The sequence below is a fragment of the Pristiophorus japonicus genome, chromosome 7 (genome assembly GCF_044704955.1).
Source record: "Pristiophorus japonicus isolate sPriJap1 chromosome 7, sPriJap1.hap1, whole genome shotgun sequence".
NCBI lineage: Eukaryota > Metazoa > Chordata > Chondrichthyes > Pristiophoridae > Pristiophorus > Pristiophorus japonicus.
In genome coordinates, this window is record NC_091983.1 from 1,924,011 (window position 1) to 1,941,959 (window position 17,949).

At 43.1% G+C, this 17,949-nt stretch overlaps 1 protein-coding gene and 1 long non-coding RNA gene across 5 annotated transcripts in view; one reads left to right on the plus strand and one right to left on the minus strand.

Moving 5' to 3' along the window:
* Positions 1-17,949, minus strand: part of LOC139267028 (uncharacterized) — a 159,285-nt gene that overhangs the window by 13,880 nt on the left and 127,456 nt on the right. The gene's annotated exons all lie outside the window — the stretch shown is intronic.
* The window catches only part of tsnax (translin-associated factor X), a 99,698-nt gene that overhangs the window by 5,794 nt on the left and 75,955 nt on the right, over positions 1-17,949 (plus strand). For 2 of the 4 annotated variants that reach the window (XM_070884676.1, XM_070884678.1), the window contains exon 2: positions 11,048-11,152. In XM_070884676.1, coding sequence (XP_070740777.1) covers positions 11,048-11,152 — 105 coding nt within the window. Of the gene's footprint in view, positions 1-1,326; positions 1,629-11,047; positions 11,153-17,949 lie in introns of those variants that run through there. The other 2 variants (XM_070884677.1, XM_070884679.1) reach the window with 2 other exon arrangements.

Consider the following 17,949-nt stretch of genomic DNA (forward strand, 5'->3'; position numbering starts at 1 on the left):
TAGAAGAATGAGAGGTGATCTCATTGAAACATAACAAAATTCTTACAGGGCTTGATAGGGTAGATGCAGGGAGGATGTTTCCCCTGGTTGGGGAGTCTAGAACCAGGAGTCAAAATAAAGGGTTGGCCATTTAGGACTGAGATGAGGAGAAATTTCTTCACTCAGAGTGTGGTGAATCCTTGGAATTCTCTACCCCAGAGGGCTGTGGAGGCTCAGTCGTTATGTTCAAGACAGAGATCGATAGTTTTGAATATTATGGGAATCAAGGGATATGGGGATAGTGCAGGAAAGTAGGCTTTAGGTGGAAGATCAGCCATGATCTTATTGAATGGTAGAACAGGCTCGAGGGGCCGAATGGCCTAATCCTGCTCCTAATTCTTATGTCATTGTGTTCCAAATTGCTGCAAGTTTTTCTATTTTGGTATGAATAACATCAAATTAAGAATTATATAAAAATAAGGCCAATATGTACGATTTTTAATGGGGACTAAATTATACTGCAAGTCATACTGCATTTATCTACTGTCCTCCAATCCTGCTTCATTTAAAGACAACACTCACATTTGACTCATGGGAGATCGACCAGTAATAATGCAAACTAGAAGTACTCTGTAAAAAAATAAGGACTGAATATATGACTTTAAAATTGGGACTGAATATTAAAATACACCGTAGTTCTTTACTGTAGCAAGAGATGTTAATAAAAATTGATTTTTTTTTCTCTTTCTGAGTGGAACTGCATTAAAACAGAGTATATAGCAGAACTGGGAGGTTATAACCATCAGGAAAGACCGAACGGACTGGGGTTCTTTTCTCTCGAAAAGTGAAGGCTGAAGGGTGACCTGATAGAGGTCTTTAAAATTATGGAGGAGTTCAATAGGGTAGTCATAGATGTTTCCACTTGTGGGGAGACCAAAACTAAAGACCATAAATATAAAATATACTCCAATAATCCAATAATTGCAATAAGGTAAACTTCTTTACCCAAAGATTGGTGAGAATATGTAACTACTTGAGGCGAAGCGAGATATATACATGAGGGGAAAAGAATATAAGTGAAATAAAAGCAGGAAATGCTGAGCAGGTCAGGCAGCATCTGTGGAGAGAGAAACAGAGTTAACGTTTCAGGTCGGTGTCCTTTCTGTAGGGTTAGATGAAGTAGGGTGGGAGGAGGCTCGTGTGGCACAGACCAGTTGGGCCGAATGGCCTGTTTGTATATCACTGGTCACACGTGCCAAGGCTTTGCACAGAGTCAAGGCCGTGTGCAGTCAGTGCGCATGTGCAGTGTGGCGGTGAAGCGGGCCGGAAGTTGCCGCTGAACTACATCTCCCAGCGTGCAGGCGGACTGGCAGTGAGCGGGTTGCCGACAGGGCCTGACTGCCGCTTGTTTCTCTCCGGCCTCGTCTGCTATTGTCCTCCCAGTTAAAGTAAATGTTTGTGTATCATTAAAACTCATTCCAATTGTGTGGATTGACCGTGGTTCCGGATAGCGGGCCTTGCGCCGGAGCCGGTGGCGGATTGAGGTTCCCGGCAGTGGTGGACACTCGGCAGCCCTTCAGGAGCGGAGCCTGGGCCCGATCAGCCTGGCCGCACGGTGACTCTCGGCCCGGCCGAGATGAGTAAAGAAGGTAGTTTGAAGCCGAGAGGCCTGGAGCTGTTGGTGTGACAGACGCCAGCAACCCTGGCCGTTGTGCAGTTACACAGAGGTTGAGGGTGGCTGACGATCGGTCAGATTTACCTTGAGGCGGGCTGGACCGATGCTGTAATAAATGGGGGGTTCAACACCCCACCCCCGCGATTCGTGCTTGGATTGAGTGAGTCCTAGCTGGTAGATGGGTATAGGAGTGCCTGCAATAATGGGATGTAAAACAGATCCCATATATCTTGTGGTCTGTTGCTACCTTGCTCTGAAATAATAGGTTTATATTCTGTAGCTGCAAATCCCCATCTACCGATAAAACTGAAGGGAACTAAATATCAACATTGTGGATCTGTTCAATTGTTTGTCTGTCATACATTATCATCATCATCATCATCATAGGCAGTCCCTCGGAATCGAGGAAGACTTGCTTCCACTCCTAAAATGAGTTCTTTGGTGTCTGAACAGTCCAATACGAGAGCCACAGACCCTGTCACAGGTGGGACAGATAGTCATGGGGGGACTGATTTACCACACGCTTCTTCCGCCACCTACGCTTGACCTCTTCATGCTCGCAGCGTTGAGATTCGAAGAGCTCAACGCCCTCCCAGATGCACTTTCTCCACCTAGGGTGGTCTTTGGCCAGGGTCTTCCAGGCATCAGTGGTGATGTCGCACTTCACCAGGGAGGCTTTGATGGTGTCCTTGTAACGTTTCCGCTGTCCTCCTTTGGCTCGTTTACAGTCTCTGTCACAGATGGGACAGACAGTGGTTGAGGGAAAGGGTGGGTGGGGAGTCTGGTTTGCCGTACGCTCCTTCCATTGCCCGCGCTTCATTTCTGCATGCTCTTGGTGACGAGACTTGAGGTGCTCAACGCCCTCCTGGATGCTCTTCCTCCAGTTAGGGCAGTCTTTGGTCAGGTTCTCCCAGGTGTCGGTGGGGATTTTGCGCTTCATCAAGGAGGCTTTGAGGGTGTTCTTGAAATGTTTCCTCTGCACACCTGGAGCTCGCTTGCCGTGTAGGAGTTCCAAGTAGAGCGCTTGCTTGGGGAGTCTCGTGTCGGGCAGTGCGGCCCACCCAACGGAGCTGGTCGAGTGTGGTCAGTGCTTCGATGCCAGGGATGTTGGCCTGATCGAGAACACTGATATACATTGTCATACATTGCCATACATTGGTAGAATATCACAACTCAAAAATTTTCATAGGAATTATGTCTATTTCCCACATTACAACAGTGACTACACTCAAAGTGCTTAATTGGCTGTAAAATGCTTTGAGATGTCTGGTGGTCATGAAAGGCGCTGTATAAATGCACGTCTTTCTTATTGTCCAATGTATTTGAAGCTCATGCAGCAACCTAATTGGTTTCTGGAAATTGGAGTCAATCAAAATAGTGTTATCATTTGCTTAACTGAGCACAATAAACATCTACAAAATGTAAACAAGTTACCAGTGTGCTCATAGTTTGCTTTCTCTGGTTTAGTCAATTTTCAGTGCACCTCAGAAACTCCTCTCCTATTCCACACCCACTTACACCTCGTGGGATGTGGATTCAGAAGCTTTGCTAATTTCTTAATGTCACATCCACAGAATTTCCATTGTCGAACCAGGCCCATGATTTCTTCAGTGAATTTGTTAGGGGAGACCCCCAAGCCACAGCATAAATCCATGCTGCCTCCCTCCCCCAAAACCAGGGTGGTTGTGAATGGAGCTGCGTTAACATGACCTGGAGTCAATAGTGGGGTGCAACAGGGACCATTGCTGTTTACAGTCTATGGAAACATCTGTTGTGGGTAAAGCAGTAAAAAGCATCCTGGATTATACCAATACCCCGTTTTTCAGATTGATGTGATTTTAGTTACTTTCCAATCCCATGTTTGTAGACATTCCCAGACAAGCCTGACGGCTCTGTGCCTCAATGCGAGGAGTATTCGTAATAAGGTGGACGAATTAACTGCGCGGCAGCTATTAACGAATATGATATAATTGGGATTACGGAGACATGGCGCCAGGGTGACCAAGGCTGGGAACTCAACATCCAAGGGTATTCAACATTCAGGAAGGATAGACAGAAAGGAAAAGGAGGTGGAGTAGCTTTGCTGTTTAAAGAGGAAATTAATGCAATCGTAAGGAAGGACATTAGCTTAGATGATGTGGAATCTGTATGGGTAGAGCTGCGGGATACCAAAGGGCAGAAACCGATAGTGGGAGCTGTGTACAGACCACCAAACAGCAGTAGTGAGTTTGGGGCCAGCATCAAACAAGAAATTAGGGATGCGTGCAATAAAGGTACAGCAGTTATCATGGGCGATTTTAATCTACATACAGATTGGGCTAATCAAACTGGTAGCAGTACGTTGGAGGAGGATTTCCTGGAGTGTATTAGGGATGGTTTTCTAGACCAATATGTCGAGGAACCAACTAGAGGGCTGGCTATCCTAGACTGGGTGATGTATAACGACAAAGGACTAATTAGCAGTCTTGTTGTGCGAGATGAGAGGGGATCTCATAGAAACATATAAAATTCTGACGGGACTGGACAGGTTAGATGCAGGAAGAATGTTCCCGATGTTGGGGAAGTCCAGAACCAGGGGACATAGTCTAAGGATAAGGGGTAAGCCATTTAGGACTGAGATGAGGAGAAACTTCTTCACTCAGAGAGTTGTTAACCTGTGGAATTCCCTACTGCAGAGAGTTGTTGATGCCAGTTCATTGGATATATTCAAGAGGGAGTTAGATATGACCCTTACGGCTAAAGGGATCAAGGGGTATGGAGAGAAAGCAGGAAAGGGGTACTGAGCTAAATGATCAGCCATGATCTTATTGAATGGTGATGCAGGCTTGAAGGGCCGAATGGACTACTCCTGCACCTATTTTCTATGTTTCTATGAGGCCCCTTGGGGAAGCGTGACCATGATATGGTAGAATTCTTTATTAGATGGAGAGTGACACAGTTAATTCAGAGACGAGGGTACTGAACTTAAGGAAAGGTAACTTCGATGGTATGAGACATGAATTGGCTAGAATAGACTGGCGAAAGATACTTAAAGGGTTGATGGTGGATAGGCAATGGCAAACATTTAAAGATCACATGGATGAACTTCAACAATTGTACATCCCTGTCGAGTAAAAATAAAACGGGGAAGGTGGCTCAACCGTGGTTAACAAGAGAAATTAGGGATAGTGTTAAATCCAAGGAAGAGGCATATAAATTGGCCTGAAAAAGCTGCAAACCTGAGGACTGGGAGAAATTTAGAATTCAGCAGAGGAGGTCAAAGGGTTTAATTAGGAGGGGGAAAATAGAATATGAGAGGAAGCTTGCTGGGAACATAAAAACTGACTGCAAAGCTTCTATAGATATGTGAAGATGAAAAGATTAGTGAAGACAAATGTAGGTCTCTTGCAGTCAGATTCAGGTGAATTTATAATGGGGAACAAAGAAATGGCAGACCAATTGAACAAATACTTTGGTTCTGTCTTCACTAAGGAAGACACAAATAACATTCCGGAAATAGTAGGGGACCGAGGGTCTAGAAAAAGGAGGAACTGAAGGAAATTCTTATTAGTCAGGAAATTGTGTTGGGGAAATTGATGGGATTGAAGGCCGATAAATCCCCAGGGCCTGATGGTCCGTATCCCAGAGTACTTAAAGAAGTGGCCCTAGAAATAATGGATGCATTGGTGATCATTTTCCAACAGTCTATCGACTCTGGATCAGTTCCTATGGACTGGAGGGTAGCTAATGTAACACCATTTTTAAAAAAAGGAGTGAGAGAGAAAACCGGTAGTTATAGACCGGTTAGCCTGACATCGGTGGTGGGGAAAATGTTGGAATCAATTCTTAAAGATGAAATAGCAGCGCATTTGGAAAGCAGTGACAGGATTGGTCCAAGTCAGCATGGATGTATGAAAGGGAACTCATGCTTGACAAATCTTCTAGAATTTTTTGACGATATAACTAGTAGAGTGGACAAGGGAGAACCAGTGGACGTGGTGTATTTGGACTTTCAAAAGGCTTTTGACAAGTTCTCACACAAAAGATTGGTGTGCAAAATTAAAGCACATGGTATTGGGGGTAATGTATTGACGTGGATAGAAAACTGGTTGGCAGACAGGAAGCAGAGAGTCGGGATAAACGGGTCCTTTTCAGAATGGCAGGCAGTGACGAGTGGGATGCCGCAGGGCTCAGTGCTGGGACCCCAGCTCTTTACAATATACATATTCATATTATAAATATACAATATATATATTATAAATATACAATATACAATATTTACATGAAGGAATTGAGTGTAATATCTCCAAGTTTGCAGATGACGCTAAGCTGGGTGGTGGTGTGAGCTGTGAGGAGGATGCTAGGAGGCTGCAGGGTGACTTGGACACGTTAGGTGATTGGGCAAATGTATGGCAGATGCAGTATAAGATGGATAAATGTGAGGTTATCCACTTTGTGGGCAAAAGCACGAAGGCAGAATATTATCTGAATGGCGGCAGATTAGGAAAAGGGGAGGTGCAAAGAGACCTGGATGTCATGGAACATCAGTCGTTGAAAGTTGGCATGCAAGTACAGCAGGCAGTTAAGAAAGCAAATGGCATGTTGGCCTTCATAGCTAGGGGATTTGAGTATAGGAGCAGGGAGGTCTTACTGCAGTTGTACAGGGCCTTGGTGAGGCCTCACGTGGAATATTGTGTTCAGTTTTGGTCTCCTAATCTGAGGAAGGACGTTCTTGCTTTTGAGGGAGTGCAGTGAAGGTTCACCAGACTGATTCCCGGGATGGCAGGACTGATATATGAAGAGTGACTGGATCGACTGGGCCTGTATTCACTGGAGTTTAGAAGGATGAGGGGGGAATCTCATAGAAACATATAAAATTCTGACCGGACTGGACAGGTTAGATGCAGGAAGAATGTTCCCAATGTTGGGGAAGTCCAGAACCAGGGGACACAGTCTAAGGATAAGGGGTAAGCCATTTAGGACCGAGATGAGGGAAACTTCTTCACTCAGAGAGTTGTTAATCTGTGGAATTCTCTACCACAGAGAGTTGTTGAGGCCAGTTTGTTGGATATATTCAAGAGGGAGTTAGATATGGCCCTTACGGCTAAAGGGATCAAGGGGTATGCAGAGAAAGCAGGAAAGGGGTACTGAGGGAATGATCAGCCATGATCTTATTGAATGGTGGTGCAGCCTCAAAGGGCCGAATGGCCTACTCCTGCACCTATTTTCTATGTTTCTATGTCCCTAAAGGTAATGGCAAGCATGTGACTGATTTCACTGGCCACTTCTTTAAGCATCCCTATATGAATTGCTACCTAGTTTGATGATTTTGTCTGACTCTAGGGGAATCAAGCGGGAAAGTGGAGTTGAGGTCTAAGATCAGCCATGATCTTATTGAATTGTGGAGCAGGCTCGAAGGGCCATATGGCCTACTCCTGCTCCAGTTCTTAAGTTCTTATGACTGTCTCAGTCTATCAGTAACTGTCTGATCAGAAATTTCTGTTCATTTTAATATCGCCACCTCCGCTGCTGTCCCCTCGAAATATAATTAATGCTGGGGGACTCCCCATTGTCACCTCTGTGAACATAACATTTATGTTATCTATTTGCTGTCTCTCAGACACTTGAAAAAAGGTCACCTTTGTGATCTCTCGTTGGCCACATTGTTTCCTTTTTTTAACTCGCCAGCTGCAATGATAATTATAGAAATTCTTAGGCATTATAGGCATTGCTTTTAGTATTCTCTGCTAGTCTAAACTCATTTTTTATTTTGGCTCTTCTGGCCAGTTTGATAGCCATCACCATCTTGGTTTTTATATTTAGCTGAATGCATAGCTTTATATTTTAGCAACAGTCTCTTCATAGAATCATAGACATTTGCGGCGCAGGAGGAGGCCATTCTGCCCATTGTGTGTGCTTTCTCCCATACTCCCTGGATCAATCTTACTGTTGCCCAAACTATTCCCTCTGTTACCCTTCTCCCGAATGGTATGTATCTATCTTTCAAAGCTGTTGGGTGATTATTCTGTAAGCAGTCTCCCGCACACCAACACTTGCATGGAGTTGGGATCATTCCTGCCACATACATTTTGAAAATTAAACTGCACTTGTATGTTAAGCAGTTTATATAAATCATCTGATTGATACCAAATATAAATAGGTTTTAGTTTTTAATTCCCTTATTTTAAAATTATTTCTCCCATTTAGGTTCCATACTTATCTGATTCTGATGTGAATCTCCAACTTTGCAAATCCAATCATCTTGTACCAAGATGGAAAGAGAATAGGTAAAATGGAAGCATATAAACTTTAGAAAGGAACATCAAGGTGAGGTCAGGAATTTCTCTCTACAGTATTTGTAAACATGATCCACTTTTCTTTCATTCTTTCCCCTCTAACAGTGCTGTCTGTTTCCTGACCTCACCTTGATGTTCCTTTCTAAAGTTTATATGCTTCCATTTTACCTATTCTCTTTCCATCTTGGTACAAGATGATTGGGTTTGCAAAGTTGGAGATTCACATCAGAATCAGATAAGTATGGAACCTAAATGGGAGAAATAATTTTAAAATAAGGGAATTAAAAACTAAAACCTGTTTATATTTGGTATCAATCAGATGATTTATATAAACTGCTTAACATACAAGTGCAGTTTAATTTTCAAAATGTTATGTGGCAGGAATGATCCCCACTCCATGCAAGTGTTGGTGTGCGGGAGACTGCTTACAGAATAATCACCCAACAGCTTTGAAAGATAGGTGCAGAGTAAGAAAGTTGGACCAGTTTGTAGCAAGTCCAATTTCTGTTAACATTACTGCCTGTTTTTTGTAGATGGGCCAAGAGTTATCACCTTGGCACTATTTAGCAGCTCTTTCATCCATCGCTATCTCTATTGAAGTTGCACAAGATGGTGCCCAAAGCATGTAAATGTGCAAAAATGTCGTATCGAGAAAACTTTGCATTGATTGCAGTTTTCATTTCCCCCCCTGAAACTGTTAAAATCAGGAAGGAAAGGGTTAGTAAAGATTTATATTTGGTGAGTTGGTTAATATCAGTGGGTTGCTACTATTGGCTTGTGTTCTGGCTTATGGGAAGTTCCCACTTCTGATTGACTCCTACTGGAACGTTGGGTTGGAACAGGAGGGCTGGTCTTGGTTATTTCTATCCCCACCTGATCACCATTTGGGCGAGTTAACAGATGCTGGTGCCTTAGGTCAGCTTGCCTCAGTTGGTCTGATGGTTGTAGGATTAAGTCGTACTTGAGCACATTGCAGTAATGAGGGAGGACGCATTGTCAGAGGTGCGATGAGACATTTAACTGAAGCCCAATCTGCCTGATCAGGTGGAAGTAAAAGATCTCACGGCACTATTTGAAGAGGAGCACAAAGTTAGCCTGATGCCCTTGCCAACATTCTGCCCTCAACCAATGCCACTACAAGCAGATTATCTGATCATTCATTTCATTTACTGTTTTACATAACAGTGACTGAACTTCAAAAACCAACCCATTATTTATAAAGTGCTGTGAGAAGATCCCATGGCATTATTTCAAAGAAGAGCAGGGGAGTTCTCCCCGGTGTCCTGGCCAATATTTATCCCTCAATCAACATAACAAAAACAGATTATCTGGTCATTATCACATTGCTGTTTGTGGGAGCTTGCTGTGTGCAATTTGGCTGCCGCCTTTCCCACATTACAACAATGACTACACTCCAAAAGTAATTTATTGGCTGTAAAGCATTTGAGATGTCCGATGATTGTGAAACACGCTATATAAATGCAAGTCTTTCTATAATTGCAAAGTTCTTTTCTTTTTAGGAACTGCACCTTCAGGATTTGAGAGATTTCCACTTGTATCAGTTTATATGACAAGTTGTTGAATAACTTTAAAATACAAATGCTAGTATATAATTTTTTTCCTAAAATTTATTTTGTTGACATTTAAACTTCTCCTAAAAGCTGGTACTATTTCAGTCAAGGGCTTTCTAAAGCTATTCATATTACACCAATCTAGAACGGTTTAAAGCTATTCATATTACTGCAATTAAGAACGTTCTATAGCTATTTTTACTGTACCAATCAAGGGCATTCTAAATCTATTCATATTATTGCAATCAAGGACATTCTAAAACTATTCATATTACACCAATCAAGTTCGTCCTACCAATCAAGGCTATTCTAAAACTAATCTTTATCCAATCAAGGGCATTCGATAGCAATTCTTGTACCATTCTAGGGTATTTTGCAGTGCATTCCAAAGCTATTACTGTGACAATCGGGCATTCTAAAGCTATTATTACTGTAACAATCGGGCATTCTAAAGCTCATCATCATAGGCAGTCCCTCGAAATTGAAGGAGACTTGCTTCCACTCTAAAAGCGAGTTCTCAGGTGACTGAACTGTCCAATACGGGAATTACAGTCCCTGTCACAGGTGGGACAGTCGTTGAAGGAAAGGGTGGGTGGGGAGACTGGTTTGCCGCACGCTCCTTCCGCTGCCTGCGCTTGTTTTCTGCATGCTCTCGGCGACGAGACTCGAGGTGCTCAGCGCCTTTCCGGATGCTCTTCTTCCACTTAGGGTGGTCTTTGGCCAGGGACTCCCAGGTGTCAGTGGGGATGTTGCATTTTATCAAGGAGGCTTTGAGGGTGTCCTTGAAACCTTTTCTCTGCCCACCTGGGGCTCGCTTGCCGTGTAGGAGTTCGAGTAGAGCGCTTGCTTTGGGACTCTTGTGTCAGGTATGCGAACAATGTGGCCCGCCCAACGGAGCTAGTCGAGTGTGGTAAGTGCTTCGATACTGGGGATGTTGGACTGATCGAGGACGCTAACGTTGGTGCGTCTGTCCTCCCAGGGGATTTGCAGGATCTTGCGGAGACGTCGTTGGTGGTATTTCTCCAGTGAATGTATATGGTCCACGTCTCTGAACCATACAGGAGGGCGGGTATCACTACAGCCTTGTAGATCATGAGCTTGGTGCCAGATTTTAGGGTCTGATCTTCGAACACTCTTTTCCTCAGGCGGCCGAAGGCTGTGCTGGCGCACTGGTGACGGTGTTAAACCTCGTTGGCGATGTTTGCTCTTCTAAAGCTATTATTACTGTAACAATCGGGCATTCTAAAGCTATTACTGTAACAGTCGGGTAATTAAACCGATTCTTGCTATAACAATCAAAGGTTGTAATTTAAATTAATTTATGTTGAATTCCAGCAGCCATGTGAAAATCAGTAATGTTATATTATCATCTAATGCTTCAGTAGACACAAAGTGCAGAGCCTGTTTTCCTACATGATTAGAACATTTATAACAACATTGCAATACTTGCCTTGATTAGTATGTTGAGTATGATCTATTGAAATAGAACAATTTGTTTTCCTCTGCAAAGAATATATTGTAGTTATTGTATTTTTCTTTGAGCTCAGGTGGATTTCGAAAACGAAAGCATGATAACATGCAGCCACGTAACCGCAAGGAGGAAGGGGAAAGTAAAATAAACCCGTCCTCGCCAGTGCTGTTATCCTTCAAATGTAAGTGTTTATGTCGCCCACTACTTTTATTGTTATTTTCATTCCATTTTTAGCTTGCTGTACTAATCATGGGCATCTAAACCTATTCAGTATTGGGGTGATCGTTACAATGGGAACAGACAAGGAGATAGATTATTAAGAATGGCAGCCAAAAAAGTTGAGATGAAAATCAACATGGAGATGTGAGTTAGGAAATAGAGCGGCAAGAAGTATGAAGCATGCACAAAAGCAGTAGGTGATTTGCACTAGGAGAATGAAATCCAAACAGAAAAATATTCCACCTATGTTATAAGTCCACCACAACACCATTGTCCTCTGGAGGATTTCTAGCTTCAAAAAAGTTTTAATTCTGCCCTCTTGAAGGTGTGGATGTTTGTTGAGGTGTTTTTACAGGCCCAGCCACCCTGTAGTACCTCACCAAAGTAGCAGTCTCAGAAGTATCAGAAGGCTTCAGCATTACAGATGAACCCAATCCTGTCCTTACCTTTATGTTCACACTCGTTCAGGAATTTCTGGATATCTCGTAGGAGCAGGAACACTAATATTTGTTGTGCATCTACTGTAGCCCTGACTGAGATCAGCTAAATTCAAGAAGGTTCTCTTTGAAACATAGAAACATAGAAAATAGGTGCAGGAGTAGGCCATTCAGCCCTTCTAGCTTGCACCGCCATTCAATGAGTTCATGGCTGAACATGCAACTTCAGTACCCCCTTCCTGCTTTCTCGCCATACCTCTTGATCCCCCGAGTAGTAAGGACTTCATCTAACTCCCTTTTGAATATATTTAGTGAATTGGCCTCAACTACTTTCTGTGGTAGAGAATTCCACAGGTTCACCACTCTCTGGGTGAAGAAGTTTCTCCTCATCTCGGTCCTAAATGGCTTACCCCTTATCCTTAGACTGTGACCCCTGGTTCTGGACTTCCCCAACATTGGGAACATTCTTCCTACATCTAACCTGTCTAAACCCGTCAGAATTTTAAACGTTTCTATGAGGTCCCCTCTCATTCTTCTGAACTCCAGTGAATACAAGCCCAGTTGATCCAGTCTTTCTTGATAGGTCAGTCCCACCATCCTGGGAATCAGTCTGGTGAATCTTCGCTGCACTCCCTCAATAGCAAAAATGTCCTTCCTCAAGTTAGGAGACCAAAACTGTAAACAATACTCCAGGTGTGGCCTCACCAAGGCCCTGCATGGCAGATGAAGTATAATGTGGATAAATGTGAGGTTATCCACTTTGGTGGTAAAAACAGAGAGACAGACTATTATCTGAACGGTGACAGATTAGGAAAAGGGGAGGTGCAAAGAGACCTGGGTGTCATGGTACATCAGTCATTGAAGGTTGGTATGCAGGTACAGCAGGCGGTTAAGAAAGCAAATGGCATGTTGGCCTTCGTAGCGAGGGGATTTGAGTACAGGGGCAGGGAGGTGTTGCTACAATTGTACAGGGCCTTGGTGAGGCCACACCTGGAGTATTGTGTACAGTTTTGGTCTCCTAACCTGAGGAAGGACATTCTTGCTATTGAGGGAGTGCAGCGAAGGTTCACCAGACTGATTCCCGGGATGGCGGGACTGACCTATCAAGAAAGACTGGATCAACTGGTCTTGTATTCACTGGAGTTCAGAAGAATGAGAGGGGACCTCATAGAAACGTTTAAAATTCTGACGGGGTTAGACAGGTTAGATGCAGGAAGAATGTTCCCAATGTTGGGGAAGTCCAGAACCAGGGGACACAGTCTAAGGATAAGGGAGAAGCCATTTAGGACCGAGATGAGGAGGAATTTCTTCACCCAGAGAGTGGTGAACCTGTGGAATTCTCTACCACAGAAAGTTGTTGAGGCCAATTCACTAAATATATTCAAAAAGGAGTTAGATGAAGTCCTTACTACTAGGGGAATCAAGGGGTATGGTGAGAAAGCAGGAATGGGGTACTGAAGTTTCATGTTCAGCCATGAACTCATTGAATGGCGGTGCAGGCTAGAAGGGCCGAATGGGCTACTCCTGCACCTATTTTCTATGTTTCTATGTTTCTATGTTTCGATTATTTTCAAACCAGTGCATGTTTACAGATACTTATTGATTGAACTGAGGGGAGATATCTATATGCCCGTTGAATATATCTGATCATTTCTGGGAGGGGGTAAAATTTGTTGCTTGGGTAATTGGATTCCCTTTTTTTAAGGATATTGGTGGATATTCTTTTCTACGGCTCTTTGTCGTTGGGTTAACTATTGAACATTGTATTATTTTTGGAATGTCAAAATGTGAGTTTTGTGTAACTGCTGGGTCCATTCCAGATTACCATAGTTATGGAACTCAGTATAAATTCTTTGAGAATATGCTTTGATTATTTTCAAACCTGCCGAGGCATTGCTGACAATGAGTCAGAGGATGAGCGTTTTATAATGTGGGCATGCTGACAGCAACTTCCCTCCTACAGAGCTAAAGATACCGCCCTAACATGATTATTGTCTTTCTCTCTGCCCCTCTCTTCTTTCTACAGCCAGTGTCTGTGTCTGTCTTTCTTTCTTTCTTCCTTCCTTCCTTCCTTCCTTCCTTCCTCCCTCCCTCCCTCCCTCCCTCCCTCCCTTCCTCCCTCCCTTCCTCCCTTCCTCCCTCCCTCCCTTCCTTCCCTCTCCCTTCCTTCCTTCCTTCCCTCCCTCCGTCCCTCCCTCCCTTCCTTCCTTCCTTCCTTCCTTCCTTCCTTCCTTCCTTCCTTCCTTCCTTCCTTTCCTCTCCCTCCCTTCCTTTCTTTCTTTCTCATTACAGTAGTAACTGCACTTCGAAAGTACTTCATTGGCTGTAAAGCGCTTTGGGGTTCGTGGAAGGTGCTATATAAATGCAAGTCTTTTTTTTTTCTTTTCACTTATTCTTCTCAAATTTTCTTTCTCTATTTCTTCTCCCTTTCCTCTTACTTTTTCTCTCTCCACTTTCTCCTCTCTGCTCTCTCTTCACTTATATCTTTGTCCGCTTGCCCTTGCACGCTCATCCCCCCCCCCCCTCTCTCTCATAGGTAGAAAGAGGGATGAGGCCCTGCAAGCAAAGTTTAGGGAGCTAGGAGATAGATTAAAAAGCAGGTTCTCAAAGGTAGTAATCTCCAGATTACTCCCAGTGCCATGAGCTAGTGAGTACAGAAATAGGAGGATAGAGCAGATGAATGGTGGCTGGAGAGTTGGTGTAGGCGGGAGGGCTTTAGATTCCTGAGGCATTGGGACCGTTTCAGGGGGAGGTGGGACCTGTACAAACCGGATAGGTTGCATCTCAACAGAGCTGGGACCAATATCCTCACGGGAGGGGTTTGCTAGTGCTGTTGGGGTGGGTTTAAACTAGCTTGGCAGGGGGATGGGAACCTGAGAATAGATTCAGTAGGGAGGGGAGTAAAGCTGTAATTATAAAGCAAAAATGTAGAAAGTGAGTTTGAAGGACAGAGGAAACAAGCAGGAAAAAGGGTAAAAAAATAAATTTAAAAGCTCTTTGTCTAAATACACACAGAATTCGTAACAAAATAGATGAGTTGATGGCACAAATAGATACAAATGGGTATGATCTGATAGCCATTACAGGGACGTGGTTGTAAGGTGACCAGGACTGGGAGCTATATATTCAGGGGTATTTGACAATTCGGAAGGACAGACAGAAAGGAAAAGGAGATGGGGTAGCACTGTTAATAAAGGATGGGATCAGTGTGTTAGTGAGAAATGATATTGGCTCAGAAGATCAAGATGTTGAATCAGTTTGGTAGAGATAAGGAATAATAAAGGGAAAAAGTCGCTGGTGGGTGTAGTCTAACAGTAACTACACTGTTGGACGGAGTACAAATCAAGAAATAATGGAGGCTTGTAATAAAGGAACTGCAATAATCATGGGTGATTTTAACCTTCATATTGATTGGACAAAGCAAATTGGCCAGGCTTGAGGAGGAGTTCATACAGTGTATCTGGCATAGTTTCCTTGAACAGTACGTTGCGGAACCAACCAGGGAGCAGGCTATCTTTAGATCTAGTACTGTGTAATGAGGCAGGATTAATAAATGATCTTGTAGTAAAAGATCCTCTAGGAATGAGTGACCATAATATGGTTGAATTTCAAATTCAGTTGATGGGTGAGGAAGTTGGTTCTCAAACCATAGTCCTAAGCTTAAATAAAGGAGACTACAAAGGTATGAGGGCAGAGTTGGCTAAAGTGGACAGGAAAAATAGACTAAAGAATGGGATGGTTGACGATCAATGGCAGACATTTAAGGGGATATAACTTGCAACAAAAATATATCCCAATGAGAAGGAAAGACTGTAAGAGAAGGGATAACCATCCGTGGCCAACTAAGGAAATAAGGGAGGGTATCAAATTGAAAATAACGGCATACAATGTGGCCAAGACTAGTGGGAGGCCAGAGATTGGGAAATTTTTAAAAGCCAGCAGAGAACAACTAAAAAAATGATTGAGAGGGAAGATAGATTAAGAAAGTAAACTAGCATGAAATATAAAAACAGATAGTAAGAGTTTCTACAGGTACATAAAAAGGAAAAGAGTGGTTAAAGTAAATGTTGGTCCCCTGGAGGATGAGACTGGAGAATTAATAATGGAGAACAGGGAAATGGCAGAGACATTGAACAAATATTTTGTATCGGTCTTCACGTAGAAGACACTAAAAACATCCCAATAGTGGATAATCAAGGGGCTATAGGTAGGGAGGAACTTAATACAATCACTATCAGTAATGAATTAGTACTAGGTAAAATAATGGGATTAAAGGCGGACAAGTCCCCTGGACCTGATGGCTTACATCCTCGGGTCTTAAGAGAAGTGGTTGCAGAGATAGTGGATGCATTGGTTGTAATCTACTAAAATTCCCTGGATTCTGGGGCGGTCCCAGCAGATTGGAAAACCGCAAATGTAACACCCTATTTAAAAAAGGAGGTAAACAAAAAGCAAGAAACTATAGACAAGTTAGCCTAGTATCTGTTGTTGGGAAAATGCTGGACTCCACTATTAAGGAAGCAGTAGCAGGACATTTGGAAAAGTATGATTCAGTCAAGCAGAGTCAATAATGGTTTTATGAAAGGGAAATCATGTTTGACAAATTTGCTGGAGTTCTTTGAGGATGTAATGAGCAGGGTGGATAAGGGGATACCAGTGGATGTGGTGTATTTGGATTTCCAGAAGGCATTCGATAATGTGCCACATAAAGGTTACTGCACAAGATAAAAGTTGACAGGGTTGGGGGTAATATATTAGCATGGATAGAGTATTGGCTAACTAACAGAAAACAGAGTCGCGATAAATGGGGCATTTTCAGGTTGGCAAACAGTGACTAGTGGAGTGCTGCAGGGATCGTGCTGGGTCTCAACTATTTACAATCTATATTAATGACTTGGATGAAGGGACTGAGTGTAATGTAGCCAAGTTTACTGATGATACAAAGATGGGAAGGAAAGCAAATTGTGAGGAGGACACACAAAATCTGCAAAGGGATATAGACAGGCTAAGTGAGTGGGCAAAAATTTGGCAGATGGAGTATAATGTGGGAAAATATGAGGTTATCCACTTTGGCAGAAATAATAGAAAAGCAAATTATAATTTAAATGGAACAAAATTGCAAAGTGCTGCAGTACAGAGAGACCTGGCAGTCCTAGTGCATGAAACAGAAAAAGTTAGTATGCAGGTACAGCAAGTAATCAGGAAGGCAAATGGAATGTTGGCCTTTATTGCAAGGGGGATAGAGTATAAAAGTAGGGAAGTCCTGCTACAACTGTACAAGGTATTGGCGAGGCCACACCTGGAGTACTGCATACAGTTTTGGTCTCCATATTTAAGGAGGGATATACTTGCATTGGAGGCTGTTCAGAGAAGGTTCACTCGGTTGATTCTGGAGATGAGGGGGTTGACTTATGAGGATAGGTTGAGTAGGTCGGGGCTATACACATTGGAGTTCAGAAGAATGAGAAGGTGATTTTATTGAAACTTATAAGATAATGAGGGGGCTCGACAAGGTGGATGCAGAAAGGATATTTCCACTCATAGGGGAAAATAAAACTAGGGGACATAGTCTTAGAATAAGGAGCCGCCCATTTAAAACTGAGATGAGGAGATGAGTGGGTATCACTACAGCCCTGTAGACCATAGGCTTCGTGCCAGATTTGAGGGCCTGATCTTCAAACACTCTCTTCCTCCGGCGAATGAGGAGGCATTTCTTCTCTGAGGGTTGTAAACCTCTGGAATTCTCTGCCCGAGGGAGCAGTGGAGGCTGGGTCATTGAATATATTTAAGGCAGAGATAGACAGATTTTTGAGCGATAAGGGAATAAAAGGTTCTGGGGAGCGAGCAGGGAAGTGGAGCTGAGTCCATGATCAGATCAGCCATGATCTTGTTGAATGGCGGAGCAGGCTCGAGGGGCCGAATGGCCGACTCCTGCTCCTAGTTCTTATGTTCTGCTGTGCTAGTAGCATTCTCACTTCTGATTCTAAAGATTATGGGTTCAAATGATACTTCAGACTTGAACAGATAATCTAGATTGACCTTCAGCACAGTACTGTGGTATTGCTACATTGTCAGAGGTGCCATCCTTTGCAGAAGATGTCTGCTGGCTCATGTGAAGATTCCATGGCACTATTCATAGAAAAGCAGAGATTTTGGCAAACTTCCTCTCACAAGACATGTAAAACATATTAATATGTTTTATTAATAGATAAAACACAGTAATCTAATTTGCTGCTTGTGAGACTTTGCTGTGTTTAAATTGTTCACTGCATTTGCCCACATAACAGTAGTGACTGTATTTCAGAATTAATTCATTGGTTGT